The following is a 19,676-nucleotide window of genomic DNA, read 5'->3' on the forward strand; positions in this document are numbered from 1 at the left end:
AGGATATTTAATTTTATTTTATTTTATTATTCAAATAAGTTACACAGATATGACTTAGAGATCCAATTCACATCTAATAGATATCTTACGCTATCTAACGTAAAAGTGACATTGGTTGCCCGAATTGCGCTGCAAAAGAGAACTAGTTGATACCTAAACTATAACTTATCTAGAATGGATCTAGTACGTGTCGTCTCTTGTGAATAACTTGAAGTTCAAATACGGCAGTTTGTTCCTGAGTAATGGTTCTTTTTCTGTGTTGAAATAATATATTTTTTTTTATTATTTAAGCCAAAAAATCAAAATAACTGACTTCTTTAATTTTGCCAAACATTGTGTATTTTCTTCTGATGATAAGAACAGAAGCTGTAATAGGTACCTATAAAATAGGTAAAAAAAAAATAACTTTAATTTTCAAAGAATATACATGTATTATTTAATACCTATGTTTTTTTTTTGTTTCGAAGCGATTATTTCCGAACAAAAAAACCTTATCAAAAAAACTCTTTAAGTAAGGGTGGTACCTAAAAAAACTCTAGTTTTTATTTTAACACTATGTCGGCGTGATTGATTCTACTATGTACATTGTATACGTGTACCAAATGACTTACTGCTTTACCGGTAATCTCAACGTTATAAAAACTAGGGATTTTCATTTTCTTTATTTTGACAATGTTGCTGCCTTTATTTTTAATATTCTTAGGGTTCCGTACCTAAAGCGTAAAAACGGGACCCCCTATTTAATTACTAAGACTCCACTGTCCGTCCGTCCGTCTGTCCTTCCGTCCGCCTGTCTGTCTATTATTCATGAACCGTTATAGCTAGACAGTTGACATTTTCACAGATGATGTATTTCTGTTGCCGCTATAAAAATAAATACTAAAAATATAATAAATATTTAAGTGGGGCTCCCATACGACAAGCGTGATTTTTTTTCAGTTTTTTGCGTTATGGTATGGAACCCTTCGTGCGGGAGTCCGACTCGCACTTGGCCGATTTTTTATAAGTATGAGCAGTGGTTCATTTACGGTGACAAGAAAAATAGTTTAAAAGTATACCTTTATAATAATTTCTTGCACAAATAATTTTAATACGCGGTAAATTTTTGAAATCTCTTATATATTTCTTATTACACACTACGATTACTATATCTACTATCAGCTCAAACCTCAAACTACGCTAAAAATATGGTACGAGTGCAACAAGCGGGCAAATTATGTACAAGTATAATTAAATCGAAATAAAATTGCATCGGCTTCCAGTGGTATTGTGAGCGGTAGTATATATATCGCTGTAAGAGTTTAAATACCTATTTATCTCGTTCACTTTGGGAGGATAAGATAAAACGAGAAGTAATAAAGTATTGTGTTCAATCGAGAGGAGTACACGCTTAGTCGCCTCTGGCGCGACAAGAGTTCTGCGCGCTCCTCCACTCGCAACATGCGTCCCTCACTGTCCCTGGCGCTGTCGGTGTCGCTGGCGCTGCTGCTGCCGGCGCGCGCCGACCGCTACCACCCGGAGCGCGCCGCGCGCGCCGCCGCCGCCGGGAGCTCGCGCGCCGCCACGCCGGACGAGGCTGAACGTGGCGCGGCCTACTGGTACTCGGAGGCGTTCGCCGCCATCGACGAGCGGCTCACGGAACCGACTTATGACGACGTGGCGAAAAATGTGATCATGTTCCTGGGCGACGGGCTGTCGGTGCCGACGTTGGCGCCGGCGCGCACGCTGGCCGGCCAGCGCGCCGGCCGCACCGGCGAGGAGGAGCGACTTTCCTACGAGTACTTTCCTATCACCGGACTTGCTAAGGTTCGTCGTCACTTTAAATTTTTCCTATTACTTACATATAAAAAAACAACAAGTAAATTGTACTATGAACATAAATACCTTCAGTTATTCCTGACTGATTGACTGATTGTTTTTGTTTATAAATGATAATGCTCATAAAACAAAATATCCATTGATAGAAATTTTATTTTTTTACTATTTTAAAACCTAACAGTTTTAAAAAATAGGGCCTCTTTATCTCTATCATCCTCCTATTTCCAAAGTTACTTCTGCTTCTATAATTCTAGTTTAGTTTTTAAATGACTTAGAGAATTTAAATATTCGGTAAGTAATGCAAGTTTTTTACGAATTTACAGTTTTTTTATATATGTAGTCCGCTGACGGAAGAAGAAGGTAGTTAGTTTTGTTAACATAAATCTCTTATATAATTCAACCAATTAGATTCACTGTACTAAATACTTAACGAATGCTGATGAACCAAATGATATTGAATATAGAGATTTGTTGATTGGTTGGTTCATTTTGCATAATTTAATTTCTGGCTAGAAGCTTGTTTGCTATCACGATTCTTTGTGAATAAGTTGTATGATTTCAGACGTACTGCGTGGACAAGCAGATCCCGGACTCCGCGTGCACGGCCACGGCGTACCTGTGCGGCGTGAAGAACAACGCTGGCACGCTGGGCGTGACGGCGGCCGTGCCGCGCTACGACTGCGCTGCCTCCGTCGACGCTGCCACGCACCTCGACTCCATCGCCGCCTGGGCGCTCGCCGACGGACGCAGCGCCGGTTAGAACTCTTGCAATCAGTGACTCAATTGAATTAATATTCATCAGAATTTAAAGTTATGTCGTCTTTGCTTTATATATGATTACCATATCTATTGTCACTCAGGCATCGTGACATCAACGCGCATCACGCACGCGTCTCCCGCCGGAGCATACGCCAACATCGCTAACCGCGACTGGGAGAACGACGGGGAGGTCCGCGCCGCCGGGCACGACCCCGCACGGTGCCCCGACATCGCCGACCAGCTCGTCAACTCTCATCCCGGCAACAAGTTCCAGGTCAGCACCTACTCTTATATATCACTTAAATTTCCTTAAACATACTCGACACTCGTAGTATACTGTATGTAGTGTACGTACATGTTACACATTATTTTATGTTGTTTTTTTTTGTGTTATTGTTATTATATGAAGGTTCGGGAAGTGCGGTTCATGACACTGAAACATAGTATTTCTGTTGTAGGTAATTTTGGGCGGTGGACGTCGCGAATTCCGACCGAACACTACAAACGATGAGGAGGGTCAACCGGGTCGGCGATGGGACGGACGCGATTTGGTCTCGGAATGGCGCGCGCAGCGCGAAGAGGCCGGACAATCGAACGCTTATGTCTGGAACCGCAACGAGCTGCTGGACGCCATAAATAACCCGCCTGACTACCTGCTGGGATTGTTCGAGGACGGCCACATGCAGTACGCGGCGGAGGCGCGCCTGGCGGGCAACGACGAGCCCACGCTGGCCGAGATGACGGAGGCGGCCATCCGCGTGCTGTCCAAAAACCCGCGCGGCTTCTTCTTGTTCGTAGAGAGCGGGCGCATCGACCACGCCCACCACGACAACATGCCGCACCTGGCACTGGACGAGACGCTGGCGCTGGCCGACGCGGTGCAGCGCGCTGATGAGCTGTTGCCGGCCGCTAGCACGCTGCTCGTGCTCACGGCGGATCACTCGCACGTCATGGCGTACAACGGCTACTCGCGCCGCGGCAACGACATCCTCGGCATCTCTGACGATATAGGTGACGATGACGTGCCCTACATGACGCTCTCCTACACCAACGGGCCCGGTTACCGTGACCATGTCGATGGAAGGCGTGCTGATGTTACTAGCGACAGTACCTTCCGTGAGTCCATCATCTACCTTAAACATATTATCATCGATCTGTACCTACCTGGTTGAGTGGTTGCACATAAATTCTTTTTTCTAATTTCAGAGGCTGTCGCTTGGCAAACACACGCAGAGGTACCGCTCGAGTCGGAGACGCACGGCGGCGACGACGTGGCGGTGTTCGCGCGCGGGCCGGCGCAGGCGCTGTTCACGGGGCTGTACGAGCAGAGCCAGCTGCCGCACCTCATGGCGCACGCGGCGTGCCTGGGCCCGGCCGCGCAGCACCGCCAGCTCTGTAGCAGCGCCTCACTTACCACCCCCGCTGCGGCGCTCCTGCTCACGCTCGTCGCAGCGCTCTTCCGCCTGCAGTAAACGATAGGTTCACATAAGCGAACACAACGCTGAACTCTCTGGATGGGTGATGTTACTGATGTTACTATCAGCCATTTAACTCGTACAAAATACGAGACTAAAAATCTGCGTTCAGTGTTTAACTTATAGACTGGACTCATACTTGTTGTTTATTTATGTTAGATACGTTATGTTAGTTTTTAATTAATTACATTTAAGAAATAAAAATATTTCCATTGCGACCTTTTTTTTTTCATCAATTTTTTTGTCATCAATCACGTTAAGAATCAGCAAACAGGCCAACTCAAACGTATACTGACATCAAAATGAATGAAGGCTGACTCACTTTAGACCGGGCCGTGTCCGGGTCAGAGTTTCCGGCGCTTACTTCTCTATGACATGATAGGCGATCACGTGATGCTTTCCATAGAAAACGATGCGCCGGAAGCTCCGGCCCGGACACGGCCCGGTCTAACGTGAGTCATCCTTAATTCTAATGTTGTCATTAAGAAAAGAGTTAAAGTTCTGATATTAGGTAGTGTACAATCGAATTGGCCTCAAAGTTATATGCCTTCAAAACATAAGATACTTACACGTAAAAATTTCAAGTCCGGCGACGCACTTTTATTACTGTAAGTAAATAAATTTGAGATGTATTCAGAATCAGAAAAATATTTATTGTATCAAAAAATACCTTATGAACTAAGTACTTACAAAATATAAACCTTGAATACTAAAATAGGTACAAATTAATTAGAAAAATAGGTAATTAAACACGAATGATTGGGCAATGGGCTCCAAGCTCAGCATATTATGCCAAGCACTTCAAGCAGGAGGGGCCTAGCGCTGGTTTTCAGACTGGACCCTTGAGATCGTTCGGTCGCAGGTTAACAAATTACCGTGCTTCGCTAGGCTTAACAACTTATTTATTCTACTGTTGTTTGAATTTTATTCTAATTCAAACAAGAGTAGAATACACTACTTCTATGCGTACTAAACAGTGGCACTTCTATTTATACAAGTATCTGTTTTGTAACGTCGCACATGAATACAAGCGTAGCGAGTGGTTAAAAAAGTGGAATCTTGAGTGTTGCGAGGGTTTCAAGGCACGAGAGGAGAACAAATTTTTCTGCCCTGGTGAAACACAGACGAGACGTTTTCATCACACTAACGAGAGGCATTATACTAGTACTAGCTGTAAAACATTACAAATCTAAATTAATGCTTTTGAAAATTGGCCGTTAAAAACATCATCCATCCATCCTACCGGTTAATATGAGCAAACAACTAGAAATTTGCACTTTAGATAGAGGACTGATTGACACACTGTTTTCAAAGAATAAAGAGAGTATTTTCAACTCGGAAATTCCGAGAAATACTTTTTAATTCAGACTAGGTATTCGTTATTCAGAGTACATTTTATCGCAAAGTATTTAAAAAAAGTATTTTGAAAATACCTATTTCGTATTTTGTATTTAAATACAAATTCAAAAACTATTTTGCATTTGCATGCATTTTGCATTTGAAATATATAAATATCAAGGAAGTATTTGTATTTTGTATTTAAATACTTTTTATAAAGTATTTTTCACATCTCTGGTAGTCAAAGTTCAAAACTCGATATATTACATGTATTAACATAACACGTACATTGTACGTTGCTGCCATATACTGATGAGTAGAAACACTAATAATGTGAAATAATTAAACTTATAACATATTTTCTAAATAAACGAACCCCGTGAAATTAACCCTTAATCAAACGGAACACTTTTTATGAGATTTTTGAAAACTAAGAATGGTTTTTAGGTAATTTGGGTCCGTAAATTACGAAAACCTATATAAAAAAAATTAAGTGGGGGAAAGGGGGATTTTGCGGTGGGAAATAATTTCCCGCTATCTGTTACGGAATAGCAAAATTTTGAATGAAGTGGGAAAACTTGGTATCGCTGAGTGCGGCCATTAAAAAGATAAAAAATATTTCGTAAATTAGAATGAAGTGGAAAATAATTTCCCGTTATTTGATTAAGGGTTAACACACATAAATACCATCAACAGTTTCCAAATAGCGTAGACGAAATAGTTCATTATCTGGGGTTAATAACCGACACCGTTCATAGATGGCATTAGTAGTTATCATAATACAGGGTGTAATCGTTAAGTGTGGTCAGGCGATAATTCCGTAAATATAACAGAAATTACATTAATAACTTTTTTAAATAAAAGCAGAAATATCCCAATCTTTAACTTCAAACCCTCCCATACATTTAGTACGACGACTCACCCCCAGAGATAAAAGTGCTTGAGATTCGTTATTTGCGATAATAAACTGTAATAAAATAATAAAACTACCGTTTATGAAATAATATATCTAAAATTTATTTTTTAATCACAACGTAAATTTTAAGAAAAGTTCATTTAGAAACATTTAAGAGAGTCCGTCAATGTATCGCACAAGAAGGGCGTCACGTCGAGCAACTACTGTAAACAAAAAATTTACTTCCTTAAAAAATAAGTTTTTTTTTTTTTTTTTTTTTTTTTTTTTTTTTTTTTTTTTTTTTTACAGCCAGCCTTCTGGGCACCTTGCCCGTTGACGGCGATCTGGGCCAAATTTTTTATCTTTAGATTTTTAAGTTTTATTATGTTTGTTTATTTCTTTCTTTGTTTTTACCAAATAAAATTTCTAATGCTAAATAAAAAAAAAAAAAAAATAAGTTAAATGATAGATTTATTATTTCATAAACGGTAGTTTTATTACAGTTTACTATCGCAAATAATGAATCTCAAGCAGTTTTATCTCTTACGACACCGACGGCGTTCTTTGAGGGGTGAGTCGTCGTACTAAATGTATGCGAGGGTTTGAAGTTAAAGTCTGGGATATTTCTGCTTTTATTTAAAAAAGTTATTAATGTAATTTTACTCATTGGGTAACGCACTTTAGATATCAATTTGCAGTTTTCTGATATCTGTTATATTTACGGAATTATCGCCTGGCCACACTTAACGATTACACCCTGTATATTATTATACTTAAGAGTTACTATTACCTTACCTAGCCGCGTAGCCAAGATGCCAATCGCTTACGCTCCGTAGCGCTAATATCGAAGAGTGATAGAGAGACATAATGCTTTTCGTTGTCGAAGCGATAGCGATTGTAACCTTGACTAGGCCGGCTGTACCTTTCTTGTAACGTTAATTGATACAAATTTTAGTAATTTTAAGTTTTATTTAAAAAATAATAATAAAAACACGTGAATTTTTGAAGTTTGCGGTTGTATCAAAAATACACGCAAAAAAGTTAAAGTGATATTCGTTGTTACCGGTAGATGGCAGTAATCAATAAATACAAGCATAAGATAAATGGCGCTATTAAAATTTTCCTCGGAATCATGTGGTGATTTCGCAATTACAGTGGTTAGGTAAGGTTCGGAGTTAGGTTAGGTTTTGAGTTAGGTTAGGTTTTGAGTTAGGTTAGGTTTTGAGTTAGGTTAGCTTTTGAGTTAGGTTAGGTTTTGAGTTAGGTTGAGGCGGTCCCCCTGAGGGCCCACATCAAATACTTGGGCCTAGTCTTGGATAGCAAGTGGGAGTTCGAGGAACATTTTGCCAACCTGGTTCCTCGGCTCGTTGGTGCCGCCTCGGCGCTGAGCCGTCTATTGCCCAATGTAGGAGGCCCCCAAGCTCCATGCCGACGCCTATATGCGAACGTCGTTCGCAGCATGGCACTATACGGGGCACCTATATGGGCCGGGAGGCTTAACAGCAAAACGAGGGCCCTCCTCCGAAGGCCGCAGAGAGTGATTGCGCAACGCATCATAAGAGGGTACAAGACAATAGGGCACGCAGCCGCTTGCGCCCTCGCCGGCACCATACCGTGGGAGCTTGACGCCCGACTCCTGGCCGAGAGGTACAACCAGCGGACGGAGTTACGCATCGCCGATGAGCGTCTGGCTCCCAGGGAGTTGGAGGCTCGGCTTGATGCAGAAAAGAAGAGAGCGAGGGATCGTTGGAAAAGCCAGCTGGAGGACGAGCCCTATGGTACGTATACCGTAGCGGCGCTCCTCACATCTTTTGACAGCTGGCTAGACCGAAAAAGTGGTACCCTTACGTACAGACAAGTGCAGGTAATGACTGGACACGGCTGCTTCGGTCATTACCTGTACACAATAAGGAGGGAACCTTCGCCGGTTTGTCACCACTGCGGGTACGAAGACGACACTGCCTACCACACGATGGTGGAATGCCCAACCTGGGCTCCTGAGAGATGGGAGCTGGAAATGGCCCTAAACGTGGATGATCTCTCGCTGCACAATATAGTAGCAAAAATCATAGTCAGCGAGAGATCCTGGGCGGCGTTCCACAACTTTTGCGAAAAAGTTATGCGGAAAAAAGAAGAAGCGGAGCGGGCGCGCGAGGCCAGAGCCGATGCGCATCCGCTACGGCAAAGACGGAGGGGAGTCAGGCGGCGGCAATTCGTCAATTCCCCAGTAGAGCTGCGGGCTGGGGACCCGCAAATAAGGCTCTACGCGCTCGAGGAGGGGTTGTAGCGTTACACAATCCCTCCTCCTCTAATCTGAGGGTGCCCCCGGTGAACGGCCGGGGCGGCCGGGGGAGCATCGTGGTAGAATATTAGTGACCTCACGGTGCTCCCCTATAACGGCAGAGAGGGTAACGCCGCAGGGGTTTTAGTGGGTATTCTCCTCCCCTCCCTCTGATTAGCAGAGGGAGTTACGGGAGGTGCGAGTCCCACATACCACCCCACGATGGGCCCCTCCAGCCCGGGGTGGATGTGTAAACGCATTTCCCCTGCGACAAAAAAAAAAAAAAAAAAAAAAAAAAAAAAAAAGGTTTTGAGTTAGGTTAGGTTTTGAGTTAGGTTAGGTTTTGAGTTAGGTTAGGTTTTGAGTTAGGTTAGGTTTTGAGTTAGGTTAGGTTTTGAGTTAGGTTAGGTTTTGAGTTAGGTTAGGTTTTGAGTTAGGTTAGGTTTTGAGTTAGGTTAGGTTTTGAGTTAGGTTAGGTTTTGAGTTAGGTTAGGTTTTGAGTTAGGTTAGGTTTTGAGTTAGGTTAGGTTTTGAGTTAGGTTAGGTTTTGAGTTAGGTTAGGTTTTGAGTTAGGTTAGGTTTTGAGTTAGGTTAGGTTTTGAGTTAGGTTAGGTTTTGAGTTAGGTTAGGTTTTGAGTTAGGTTAGGTTTTGAGTTAGGTTAGGTTTTGAGTTAGGTTAGGTTTTGAGTTAGGTTAGGTTTTGAGTTAGGTTAGGTTTTGAGTTAGGTTAGGTTTTGAGTTAGGTTGGGGCGCTAGGTCGGGTAACCTCCACGAGGGTCTGGGCCATTCCAATTTCTGTTAATCCTTGCGGATTCGCAGTCAAGGGAATGGTTTATGGCTGGTGCGCCCTGGGGGCAACGGTAAGTGATCTCCTGCATGGGATTTCTTACCGGAGCTGCCAATAACCCGACACCCGGGGTTAGCCCGGGGGGGGGGAGGGTGTTCTTGGAGTGTCTCTGTGATCTCCTAGGCTATACCGGACAGGGCTACCCATACCGGGCAGGCGAAGAGTGAGGGACACTACCAAGAGCAAGACGGGTTTGCCCGCTTTCAGTGCAGAAACCGGGTGGACAGGCTCCGGCCACCGTCACAAACTCGTTATCCCAAATGATAAGGTGTTGTTGCCATGTCTAGCAGCCTTTGATGGGACCGAGGGCCTTGCCTTGGTCGGCCGGGTCAAGAGGAGATAACCTCAATAAAAAACCACAATCCCTCGCATGGCGGTTCACCGTGCGGGGGTGCTCTCTTTAGAGCGGCTGGGGTGTGCATCAGCCATTAGTGGCCAACCTGTGACACCGCCCGACCTCACAGAGTATATAGGGCCACAGCTTGGGTACGGGGATCTCTGCCCCTGTGGAAATTTAGTCTCCCCTACTCGTGGGAATTGAATGGATAATCTAAATAAAACAAATAAAACAAATCTTGAAGATATGGTGGGTGCTTCTGGCGCCGAAAATGAGAGGGACGGCGTCGTTTCAGAACTTAACACGACGCCAGCACAGCTACGGCTGCGGGGCTGCCGAGTGTCACTACGTCTAGACGAAGCGATAGACTCAAATTCAAATAGCAGGGATCGGAGCCCATACGAAGGAGGAGAGGGATCAGCGACCAAATCAAATATGGCTGACAGCCAGAGGGAAATCAGGACTGATCGGTCAGAGAGGATACGCCGACTGTCTGATGCAACGGACTCCGACGACCTTCCAGAGGTTATCTTTATAGATAAGGCTGGCGAGAAATCGGTGGAAAAACAGCTGGCCCAAAAACGGTACCATACTGGATCGGATGAGGATACGTGGCTGGGGACCTTGCCAAAAGTCAATACAGCACGTAGAGGCGGGAAAAACGGAAAGGGTAAGACTCGCGGAGCGTGCACGGGTATTTCCAAGTCCAAGCCCCTTGGGGCATACGTGGGAATCGCCAAGACCAAAACTTTGTTGAAAAGAAGGCTCGACATGGATACTAGTGAAAAAGATACGGATAAAAATACCGGAAATGCGTCCCAATCTCGCGGGCCAGCCTCCTGCTGGATGAAGGACCAAACATCCGAACAGGTCATATCTGATGAGGAGCTGGAAATGGAGTACAGCCTGGTGCCGGAAGGCCCTCAGTCTCCAGCTGCTGACGAAGACGAGGCGGATGTGGCCCGCAAGGCAGCCAAGAGGGTGCTGGCAGAAGTCAGCAAATGTATGAATTTAAAAGGAACAATCCGCGGCCGCATTAACAAGGCGTGCCGCGAGATCGTAACGGCCATGGATAACATGGACTCAAGAGAGGAAAATGAAGAGGTCCATGTCCTTCGGGCGAATAACAAAAGACTGAAGGAAGAGCTAGCTCATGCGACGACTGAGATGAAAGCGCTTAGAAGGGCCTTCTCCGAACGGAATAAGGAGACTCCAGCAGACAGTGCAAGGCCTAACCAGATTCTGGGGTCGGTAACGGATGCCTTGTCTGGGTTTAGGGAGGAGTTAGAGGCGAGTCTATTCAAGTCGATTGGGGATATGGTTAATGCCCGCTTAGACGACATAAAGAGCCGCCTCCCTCCGGCGCCGATCGTCCGCCCGCCACTGGCGGCGGACCGAAGAAAGGCATCTGAGGCTGCCGATGCGACAGTTTCTCCATCAGCCCCCGTGGTTGATTTGCCGGATGATCCCTGGACCCCGTTGCCTGCCCCTGCCCCTGTTCCTGCCCCAAGGCCCAGGAAAACGGCAGATAAATCTGTAGCATCGTCGGGGTCAACGCTGATGCCCCCTGCCAGAACTGCACCAGGGCCAAAATTGCCGCGGAAGAAACAAGCGGCTACCAAGCAGGTACCCCGGGTGGCACCTCCCCCTCCTGCGGAGAGGTCGACAAACCCCACCCCCGCTCCCCGAGCGAAGAGGGTCCCTCAGACGGTGCCGCCCCCACCACCGACGACTGCTGCTCCGACGTGGACGGAAGTAGTAGGCCGTAAGGCAAAGAGGAAAGCTAAAAAACCAACAGCTGTAGCAGGCCAACCGGCTCTTAAACCAAAGCCGAAGCCACGTAAACTGGTGGCTCCATCAACGGCGGGCATAGTAGTGGCTCTCAAACCAGAATCTGAGGCTACATATGCGGGAATCCTAACCAAGGTGACGACCTCGTTTGGTCTAGCCGAGGTGGGGATAGACCACGTCAAAGTTAGAAAAACGGCCGATGGGGCGCGTATCATCGAGGTTTCTGGTACCGACAATGGCAGGGCAGCCGATATCCTGTGCGAGAAATTGGAGGGCCTTATTGGCAACGATGCGAGGGTGTACCGGCCAACTAAAATGGCTGGCTTGAGGATATCAGGACTCATGGAATCTGCAACCACGGAGGCAGTAGCCGAGGCAATAACAGCGAAGGGTGGTTGCAGATTTGATGAAGTGAAGGTAGGTGCAATCCGTACCGGATTTAATGGAGCAGGATCGACCCTCATTAAATGCCCGGTGACAGCCGCCAAAAAGATAGTAGAGGGAGGGCGTTTGCTTGTGGGGTGGTCGAGTGCACAAGTACAGATTCTAGATCCAGCACCGTTCCGCTGTTATAAGTGCATGGGGACGGGACACACTCGCGCTACTTGCCCCTCACAAATAGACAGAGGCAACACGTGCTTCCGGTGCAGCAAGCCGGGACATAAGGCGTCCGGCTGTACCGAGGCGCCATTCTGCGCGGTGTGTCATCAGGCCAAAAAACCAGCCGGACACTACATGGGAGGCCAAGCGTGCTGCCCCCCACCGACTAAGGGTAGACAAGACCCCATCCGGCCCCAGGGGCCCGATCAGAGATCCGCCCATGGGGCTGACGAGGGACAAGACATGGATGTGTAATGTTGCCACGCCCTTACGAACTCCTACAGACCAACTTGAACAACTGCGCCCGTGCCCAAGACCTGCTTATGCAGGTAATAGCAGAGTGGGGCATTGGCGCGGCTGTGGCAGCGGAACCATATTGTGTTCCTCCTCAGCCCAACTGGGTAGGAGCAACTGATCGGAAAGTGGCCATAATGGTACCGGCTATCGGGGACTATCCTCCCCTGATCGCCGTTCATAAAGGTCCAGGAATTGCGGCAGCCAAATGGGGAAATATTATAATAATCGGCACTTATTTTTCCCCCAATAGGCCACTATGGCAATTCGAGGGTTACTTAGACGATCTGGGGGGGCTGATAAGGAGGTTAGCGCCAACCCCGGTACTCGTAATGGGAGATCTCAATGCTAAAAGCGCAGCCTGGGGTTCCCCTGTTACAGACGTGAGGGGCGAAACCCTTAGGGATTGGGTGCTAGCGATGGGGCTTGTGGTTTCAAACCAAGGTCACGCTTACACATGTGTGCGACACCAGGGAGGGTCCATTGTGGACGTCACTCTTGCAACCCCTGTTATCGCCAATCGAATTGAGGACTGGCGTGTACTAGAGAATGTGGAGACCCTCTCTGATCACGTCTACATCAGGATGAGGATTTCTCCATCTCCAGCGGCTCCACCACAGGGTCTACCGCATACAGCGGGTAGGCGTCGTCCCAATGGCCGCTTCCCTAGGTGGTCCTTGGCTAGCCTAGATAAAGAGATGATTGAGGAGGCTGCATTGATACAGGCTTGGTGCGCTCCCCCGCCAGTAGACCTCGGGGTTGAAGAACGGGCAGCCTGCTTCCGTACCTCGCTCACCACGGTGTGCGATGCTGGTATGTCGAGGGCAAAGAAACCAACTGGCAAAAAACAGGTCTACTGGTGGTCGGAGGAAATTGCTGCCCTCAGAGTAACCGCCAATGCTGCACGGCGTAAATTCATAAGGTGCAGGCGCCGACAACACACAGCGGCAGAGGAAGAGATACTCCGGGAGGCCCTAGTAGCTGCAAAAGGGGCATTGAGAACGGCCATAGCCAAACGGAAGGATGAGGCCCGAGAGGAATTCCTGAGAACCTTAGACAGGGACCCATGGGGGCGACCCTATAAAATTGTGAGGAACAAAATGAAACATGCTCCACCCATGGATTCCCTAGAGCCGGAACTACTAAAAAGAGTTGTTGAGGGCCTCTTCCCGGTGGCACCGGACTTTACACCTCCCGTCATGGCTCTCCCAGTGGAACAACCGGAGGGCCTCCCGGATGTCCCTTTAATCTCGGACGTGGAAATCATGGGAGCAGTCTTCAGAATGAGAGCTGGCAAAAAGGCTCCTGGGCCGGATGGTGTGTCAGGGAGAGTCCTCTCCCTGACATTGAAACACCTCGGAGTCCGACTTCGCGGGCTATTCGATGACTGCCTCAAAGAGGGAATTTTCCCTCGTTGCTGGAAGGAGGGTAGGCTGTGCCTGCTGCGAAAGGAGGGTCGTCCAGCTGACTCTCCTTCAGGATACCGCCCCATCGTCCTCCTAGATGAAACTGGAAAGATGCTGGAGCGCATCATAGCAAGGCGTATCACTAAGCATCTGGAGGACACGGGCCCAAACATTAGTGACCATCAATTTGGGTTCCGCGAGGGGCGGTCTACAATAGACGCAGTAGGCACGTTGAAGAAATTCAGCGATCTGGCAGCAGAGAAAAAGGAGGGAGCCATAGCAGTGTCTCTAGACATTGCCAATGCATTTGGCTCTCTCCCCTACGGAGTTATAAAAGAGGCGCTCCGGTACCACGGCGTCCCTCTCTATCTGAGGACGATCATAGAGCACTACCTTACTGATAGGGTTGTGCTCTATGAATCGGGAGGCGGACGCCTTGAAAGACGGATGGAATGTGGTGTTCCACAGGGGTCGGTTCTGGGGCCCCTGCTCTGGAACATCGGATTCGACTGGGCAATACGAGGAGAGCAGCTTCCCCGCATGGTCACCATTTGTTATGCCGATGACACAATGGTGGCCGTGAGGGGAAAACAGTTCCAGGAAACCTTGAGGAGAGCCGCTGTCGCAACCGAACTCACGGTGGGACGCATCAACCTCCTAGGGCTTGCCGTATCCCTCAATAAGACCGACGCCGTGGTCTTCAAAAGAAGAGGCTGGAGACTGGGACCCAATGATGTGATCCCAGTAGGGGGTGAGGCGGTCCCCCTGAGGGCCCACATCAAATACTTGGGCCTAGTCTTGGACAGCAAGTGGGAGTTCGAAGAACATTTTACCAACCTGGTTCCTCGGCTCGTTGGTGCCGCCTCGGCGCTGAGCCGTCTATTGCCCAATGTAGGAGGCCCCCAAGCTCCATGCCGACGCCTATATGCGAACGTCGTTCGCAGCATGGCACTATACGGGGCACCTATATGGGCCGGGAGGCTTAACAGCAAAACGAGGGCCCTCCTCCGAAGGCCGCAGAGAGTGATTGCGCAACGCATCATAAGAGGGTACAAGACCATAGGGCACGCAGCCGCTTGCGCCCTCGCCGGCACCATACCGTGGGAGCTTGACGCCCGACTCCTGGCCGAGAGGTACAACCAGCGAACGGAGTTACGCATCGCCGATGAGCGTCTGGCTCCCAGGGAGTTGGAGGCTCGGCTTGATGCTGAAAAGAAGAGAGCGAGGGATCGTTGGAAAAGCCAGCTGGAGGACGAGCCCTATGGTACGTATACCGTAGCGGCGCTCCTCACATCTTTTGACAGCTGGCTAGACCGAAAAAGTGGTACCCTTACGTACAGACAAGTGCAGGTAATGACTGGACACGGCTGCTTCGGTCATTACCTGTACACAATAAGGAGGGAACCTTCGCCGGTTTGTCACCACTGCGGGTACGAAGACGACACTGCCTACCACACGATGGTGGAATGCCCAACCTGGGCTCCTGAGAGATGGGAGCTGGAAATGGCCCTAAACGTGGATGATCTCTCGCTGCACAATATAGTAGCAAAAATCATAGTCAGCGAGAGATCCTGGGCGGCGTTCCACAACTTTTGCGAAAAAGTTATGAGGAAAAAAGAAGAAGCGGAGCGGGCGCGCGAGGCCAGAGCCGATGCGCATCCGCTACGGCAAAGACGGAGGGGAGTCAGGCGGCGGCAATTCGTCAATGCCTTGATTCCCCAGTAGAGCTGCGGGCTGGGGACCCGCAAATAAGGCTCTACGCGCTCGAGGAGGGGTTGTAGCGTTACACAATCCCTCCTCCTCTAATCTGAGGGTGCCCCCGGTGAACGGCCGGGGCGGCCGGGGGAGCATCGTGGTTGAATATTAGTGACCTCACGGTGCTCCCCTATAACGGCAGAGAGGGTAACGCCGCAGGGGTTTTAGTGGGTATTCTCCTCCCCCTCCCTCTGATTAGCAGAGGGAGTTACGGGAGGAGCGAGTCCCACATACCACCCCCACAATGGGCCTCTCCAGCCCGGGGTGGATGCATAAATGCATTTCCCCTGCGTCAAAAAAAAAAAAAAAAAAAAAAAAAAAAAAAAAAAAAAAAAAAAAGGTTTTGAGTTAGGTTAGGTTTTGAGTTAGGTTAGGTTTTGAGTTAGGTTAGGTTTTGAGTTAGGTTAGGTTTTGAGTTAGGTTAGGTTTTGAGTTAGGTTAGGTTTTGAGTTAGGTTAGGTTTTGAGTTAGGTTAGGTTTTGAGTTAGGTTAGGTTTTGAGTTAGGTTAGGTTTTGAGTTAGGTTAGGTTTTGAGTTAGGTTAGGTTTTGAGTTAGGTTAGGTTTTGAGTTAGGTTAGGTTTTGAGTTAGGTTAGGTTTTGAGTTAGGTTAGGTTTTGAGTTAGGTTAGGTTTTGAGTTAGGTTAGGTTTTGAGTTAGGTTAGGTTTTGAGTTAGGTTAGTTTTTGAGTTAGGTTAGGTTAGGTTAGGTTAGGTTAGGTTAGGTTAGGTTAGGTTAGGTTAGGTTGGGGTGCGGGATTGGTAGACCTCCTCGTGGTGCACCCTGGGAGGGGGAGGATAGCCGCTCAGTTGCGCGTTCGCCATTCTCCCTCTGCGAACTACCAGTCAGTGTGGTCATGGCAGTTGAGTCATCTCCTGCGTGGGCTTTGGTGCCGTGTCATTATGGTTGACTGCTCCCGACATGCTTCAGCTAATCTGAAGTGTCAGGGAATGCAGCTGTCGTGGAGGTGGTGCGATTGCACCGTCTGTTGTCGGGGCCCCGGTTAGGGCCAGCGGCCGATTTGGCGGTGTGGGATGGCGAGCCTTCAAGGCTCGCGGCGCGGCAGGCCTGGCGGTCACAGTCATGTGGCTGCTGGATGGGTTTCGGCCCCCTGTCGGGCAACCCGTAACCTGCACGTAGCGGGCCGGGGGCGCTGCTCATTGAGAGTAGCGCTGCGTGGAGAAAACCACTATAATAAATCCCCAATCCCAAGGTGAGCAGATCGTGCCGATGGGATGCATGGCTGGAGGGAGTCCAGTGCCAAGCGTGCGGGGGAGCTCACCCCCGAAAAAAGAGACGACGATGTGGAGCATTGGTAAAGTAAAATGAAGGTTGATTGTGAAAATAATCCCCTGGCGGGTCTCCAAAAGGAGGAATCCCGTCCGCTCACTTCGGTGACCGGCTGCCCTCCGTATGCAGGGGTGGGCAACAATCGCCTCGTAGGCCGGCAGGTTGCCGGTCTCCGTGAACACAACCTTGGCGTAACGAATATGGACATTGATGCTACGTGGAATAAGGATTTAGTTGATCTGGAGGTGAAGGACTGTGACCTGATGTCGCACTCCAACACCAACGACCTAGACTCGAATACGGAAGAGTGCTCAGAGCTGGGCACTCTAAGACTGAGGGGTGGAGGATCGCCAGAGAGGGACTGTAAGGGTCGGTTCGTTGGCAAGGGCAGACCGGGCCCTAAGACCTCCAAAGAATCCAAGGAGACCACGGTGGTGTCGGCAAGGACAGTGTCTCCCTCAAAGAGCGAGGTACCGGAAGCCTTAACTAGAGAAGAATCACAGAGTCGACCGGGGAGTCGGAGATCGCTTCCGGACTTAAGGGTGAATCTCTCTCGCTGCGATGAGTCCCAAACTCCAGCTCCGTCTAGTAGCACAAAGAGGAAAGAGGCGGAAGCTCACGTGGGCGATAAAGGTGTGGACATTGAATCCGATACAGGGAGCATGCTCAGTATCCGCTCGGAGCCAGCTCCCGATAACAAGCATGGTGATGGTGCCGAGTCTGACTCGGACATGAGCTGTTATTCACTAAGTGACACCGAAAGGAGGAGGAGGTTCTGGCGGAAGCGCGGTCGCGGCGGCTTGGGGTCAGACTCAGACGAGACCACTGAAAAGCGGTCTCAGTCGGCTTCAAAGCGAGGTCGCGGTCGGCCCCCAACCACGGGACAGTACTTTGGTCTCACCAAAGCCAAAGAAGAGTACAACCGCGCCAAAAGAGAAGAGATGAGATTGAGGGCAGAAGAAGAAGTGGCTGGCATACAGCTGCCATTTTTAATTCGCAGTCAGACAAGCGGCCCAAGGCTGGCTGGCTCCGTCTCGCCCTGTGCGCAGGATGTCCTCTCTGCGGCTGCGCTCTCCCAGCGCGTGCAGACAAGCCTGGACGCAATAACATTGGTTGCCAAAAATTCCGGCAATCTAAAAGGCACGTTTGTAAAGGCACTGAAGGACGCGGCAGTGTCTATTAAAGAAACATTCGAGTGCCTTTTAGAGCGCACTACTTCAGAGGAGACGAGGCATCTGCAGGCCCAAAATGATAGCCTGCGCGCACAACTGACTGAATTAAAAGCTGAGATGACACAGCTGAGAGCAGATTTCCGGGACCAATTTAAGAGGCCGTCCCCAGCCCCACCTCTGCCCACAGAACATCTGCAGCCATCCGGCAGCTCCCGCAAGGATACTGCAGGGTTCCCCAACACGGAAGAAATGATGCGCTCCATGACGGCGCAGATGGGGCTAATGCTAGACGCGAGGTTAGGAGCTTTGGAGCTGGAGGGTAGGCTACTGCCGGCCCAACCAATGCGGCCCCCGTTGGCTGCTGACCGGAGGCACCAGGCTCCTCACAGCCAGGAGTCCGAACCCGCTCCCAAACCCAATCCAAAGGTACGGCGAGGTCCTCCAAATCTCACAAAGGAGCCCCAGAAAGGGAAGAAGAGGAACAAGAAGAAGACGACCCTTGCAGCAGTCGAAGCCGCCGCGGTTCGCGGTGCCGCCAAACCTGCTCCTAGGGCTTTGCCTTCAGCCCCTATAGCCACGGATAAAGCGTGGAACATAGCGGCTAAAGGAGGCAAGAAAAAGAAGGCGGGAAGGGGACCGCAGCAGAAGGGAAAGCTCGCAGCAATTGGAGCAGCTACGTCACCACGGTCACAAAAGCAAGAGGCCAGCAAACTGCGCCCACCCCGCTCTACTGCTGTGGTCTTGTCCTTGCAGCCTGAGGCCGAAGAGAAGGGCATCACTTATAAAAGTGTGATTGCAGCGGCCAAAACACAGGTTGACTTGTCTGAACTGGACATTCAATCTGTTCGGTTCAAAGTTGCAGCTACCGGCGCGCGACTACTGGAGGTACCGGGGGCCGCCAGCGGTCCAAAAGCAGATAAATTGGCTGAGAAACTTAGCCAGCTGTTCAGTCCTGAGGAAGTCAGAGTGTCTCGGCCTACAAAATGTGTCGAATTGCGCGTATCTGGCCTAGATGACTCGGTGACATCAGAGGACATCGCTGCGGCGATTGTGCAAGCCGGTGACTGTGCGATCCAGGAGGTCAAAGTGGGCGACATAAAATCGGATCCCTGGAGCCTAGGTTCGGTATGGGTTCGCTGTCCTATCGCTGCAGCTAAAAAGGTGGCTGGAAAGGGAAGACTACTGGTTGGATGGGTGTCGGCGCATGTCAAGCTGCTGGAAGCGCGTGCCCAAAGATGTTACCGGTGCTTGGAGCCGGGACACGTGAGGGCAAAATGTCCTTCTGACATAGATAGGTCCCAACTGTGCTACCGTTGCGGCCAGGCGGGACACAAGGCGAAAGAATGCTCGGCGGCGCCGCATTGCAATGTCTGTGCAACGTTGGGCAAAGAGGCGGGTCATAGGGTAGGGAGCAAGAGCTGTTCTGCTCCACCCAAGAGAACGAAGACAAAGGCTGGCGATGGCTCCCGGGTCTCCTCGCAGCCTGTCCACCCATCCACTACTACTGTGGACGAGACTCAGGGGGTTTCAGAAATGGACGCCAGTTAAATATGGCCATCCAAGTTCTGCAGGCGAATCTTAATCACTGCGCCAGGGCTCAGGACCTTCTGTTCCAGAGTA

The 19,676-nt window shown here is 49.0% G+C and overlaps 1 protein-coding gene across 1 annotated transcript; it reads left to right on the forward strand.

Annotated features, from left to right (window-relative positions):
• The first annotated feature begins 1,303 nt into the window (after window positions 1-1,303).
• LOC134797314 (membrane-bound alkaline phosphatase-like) lies at window positions 1,304-4,049 on the forward strand. Its single transcript, XM_063769538.1, has 5 exons — window positions 1,304-1,806; window positions 2,381-2,573; window positions 2,679-2,851; window positions 3,036-3,693; window positions 3,784-4,049. The coding sequence occupies exons 1-5, from the start codon at window positions 1,441-1,443 to the stop codon at window positions 4,047-4,049; spliced, it is 1,656 nt and encodes a 551-aa protein (XP_063625608.1). The 5' UTR covers window positions 1,304-1,440.
• The last annotated feature ends 15,627 nt before the right edge of the window (window positions 4,050-19,676 follow it).

This window comes from Cydia splendana, chromosome 15 (genome assembly GCF_910591565.1).
Source record: "Cydia splendana chromosome 15, ilCydSple1.2, whole genome shotgun sequence".
Lineage (NCBI taxonomy): Eukaryota > Metazoa > Arthropoda > Insecta > Lepidoptera > Tortricidae > Cydia > Cydia splendana.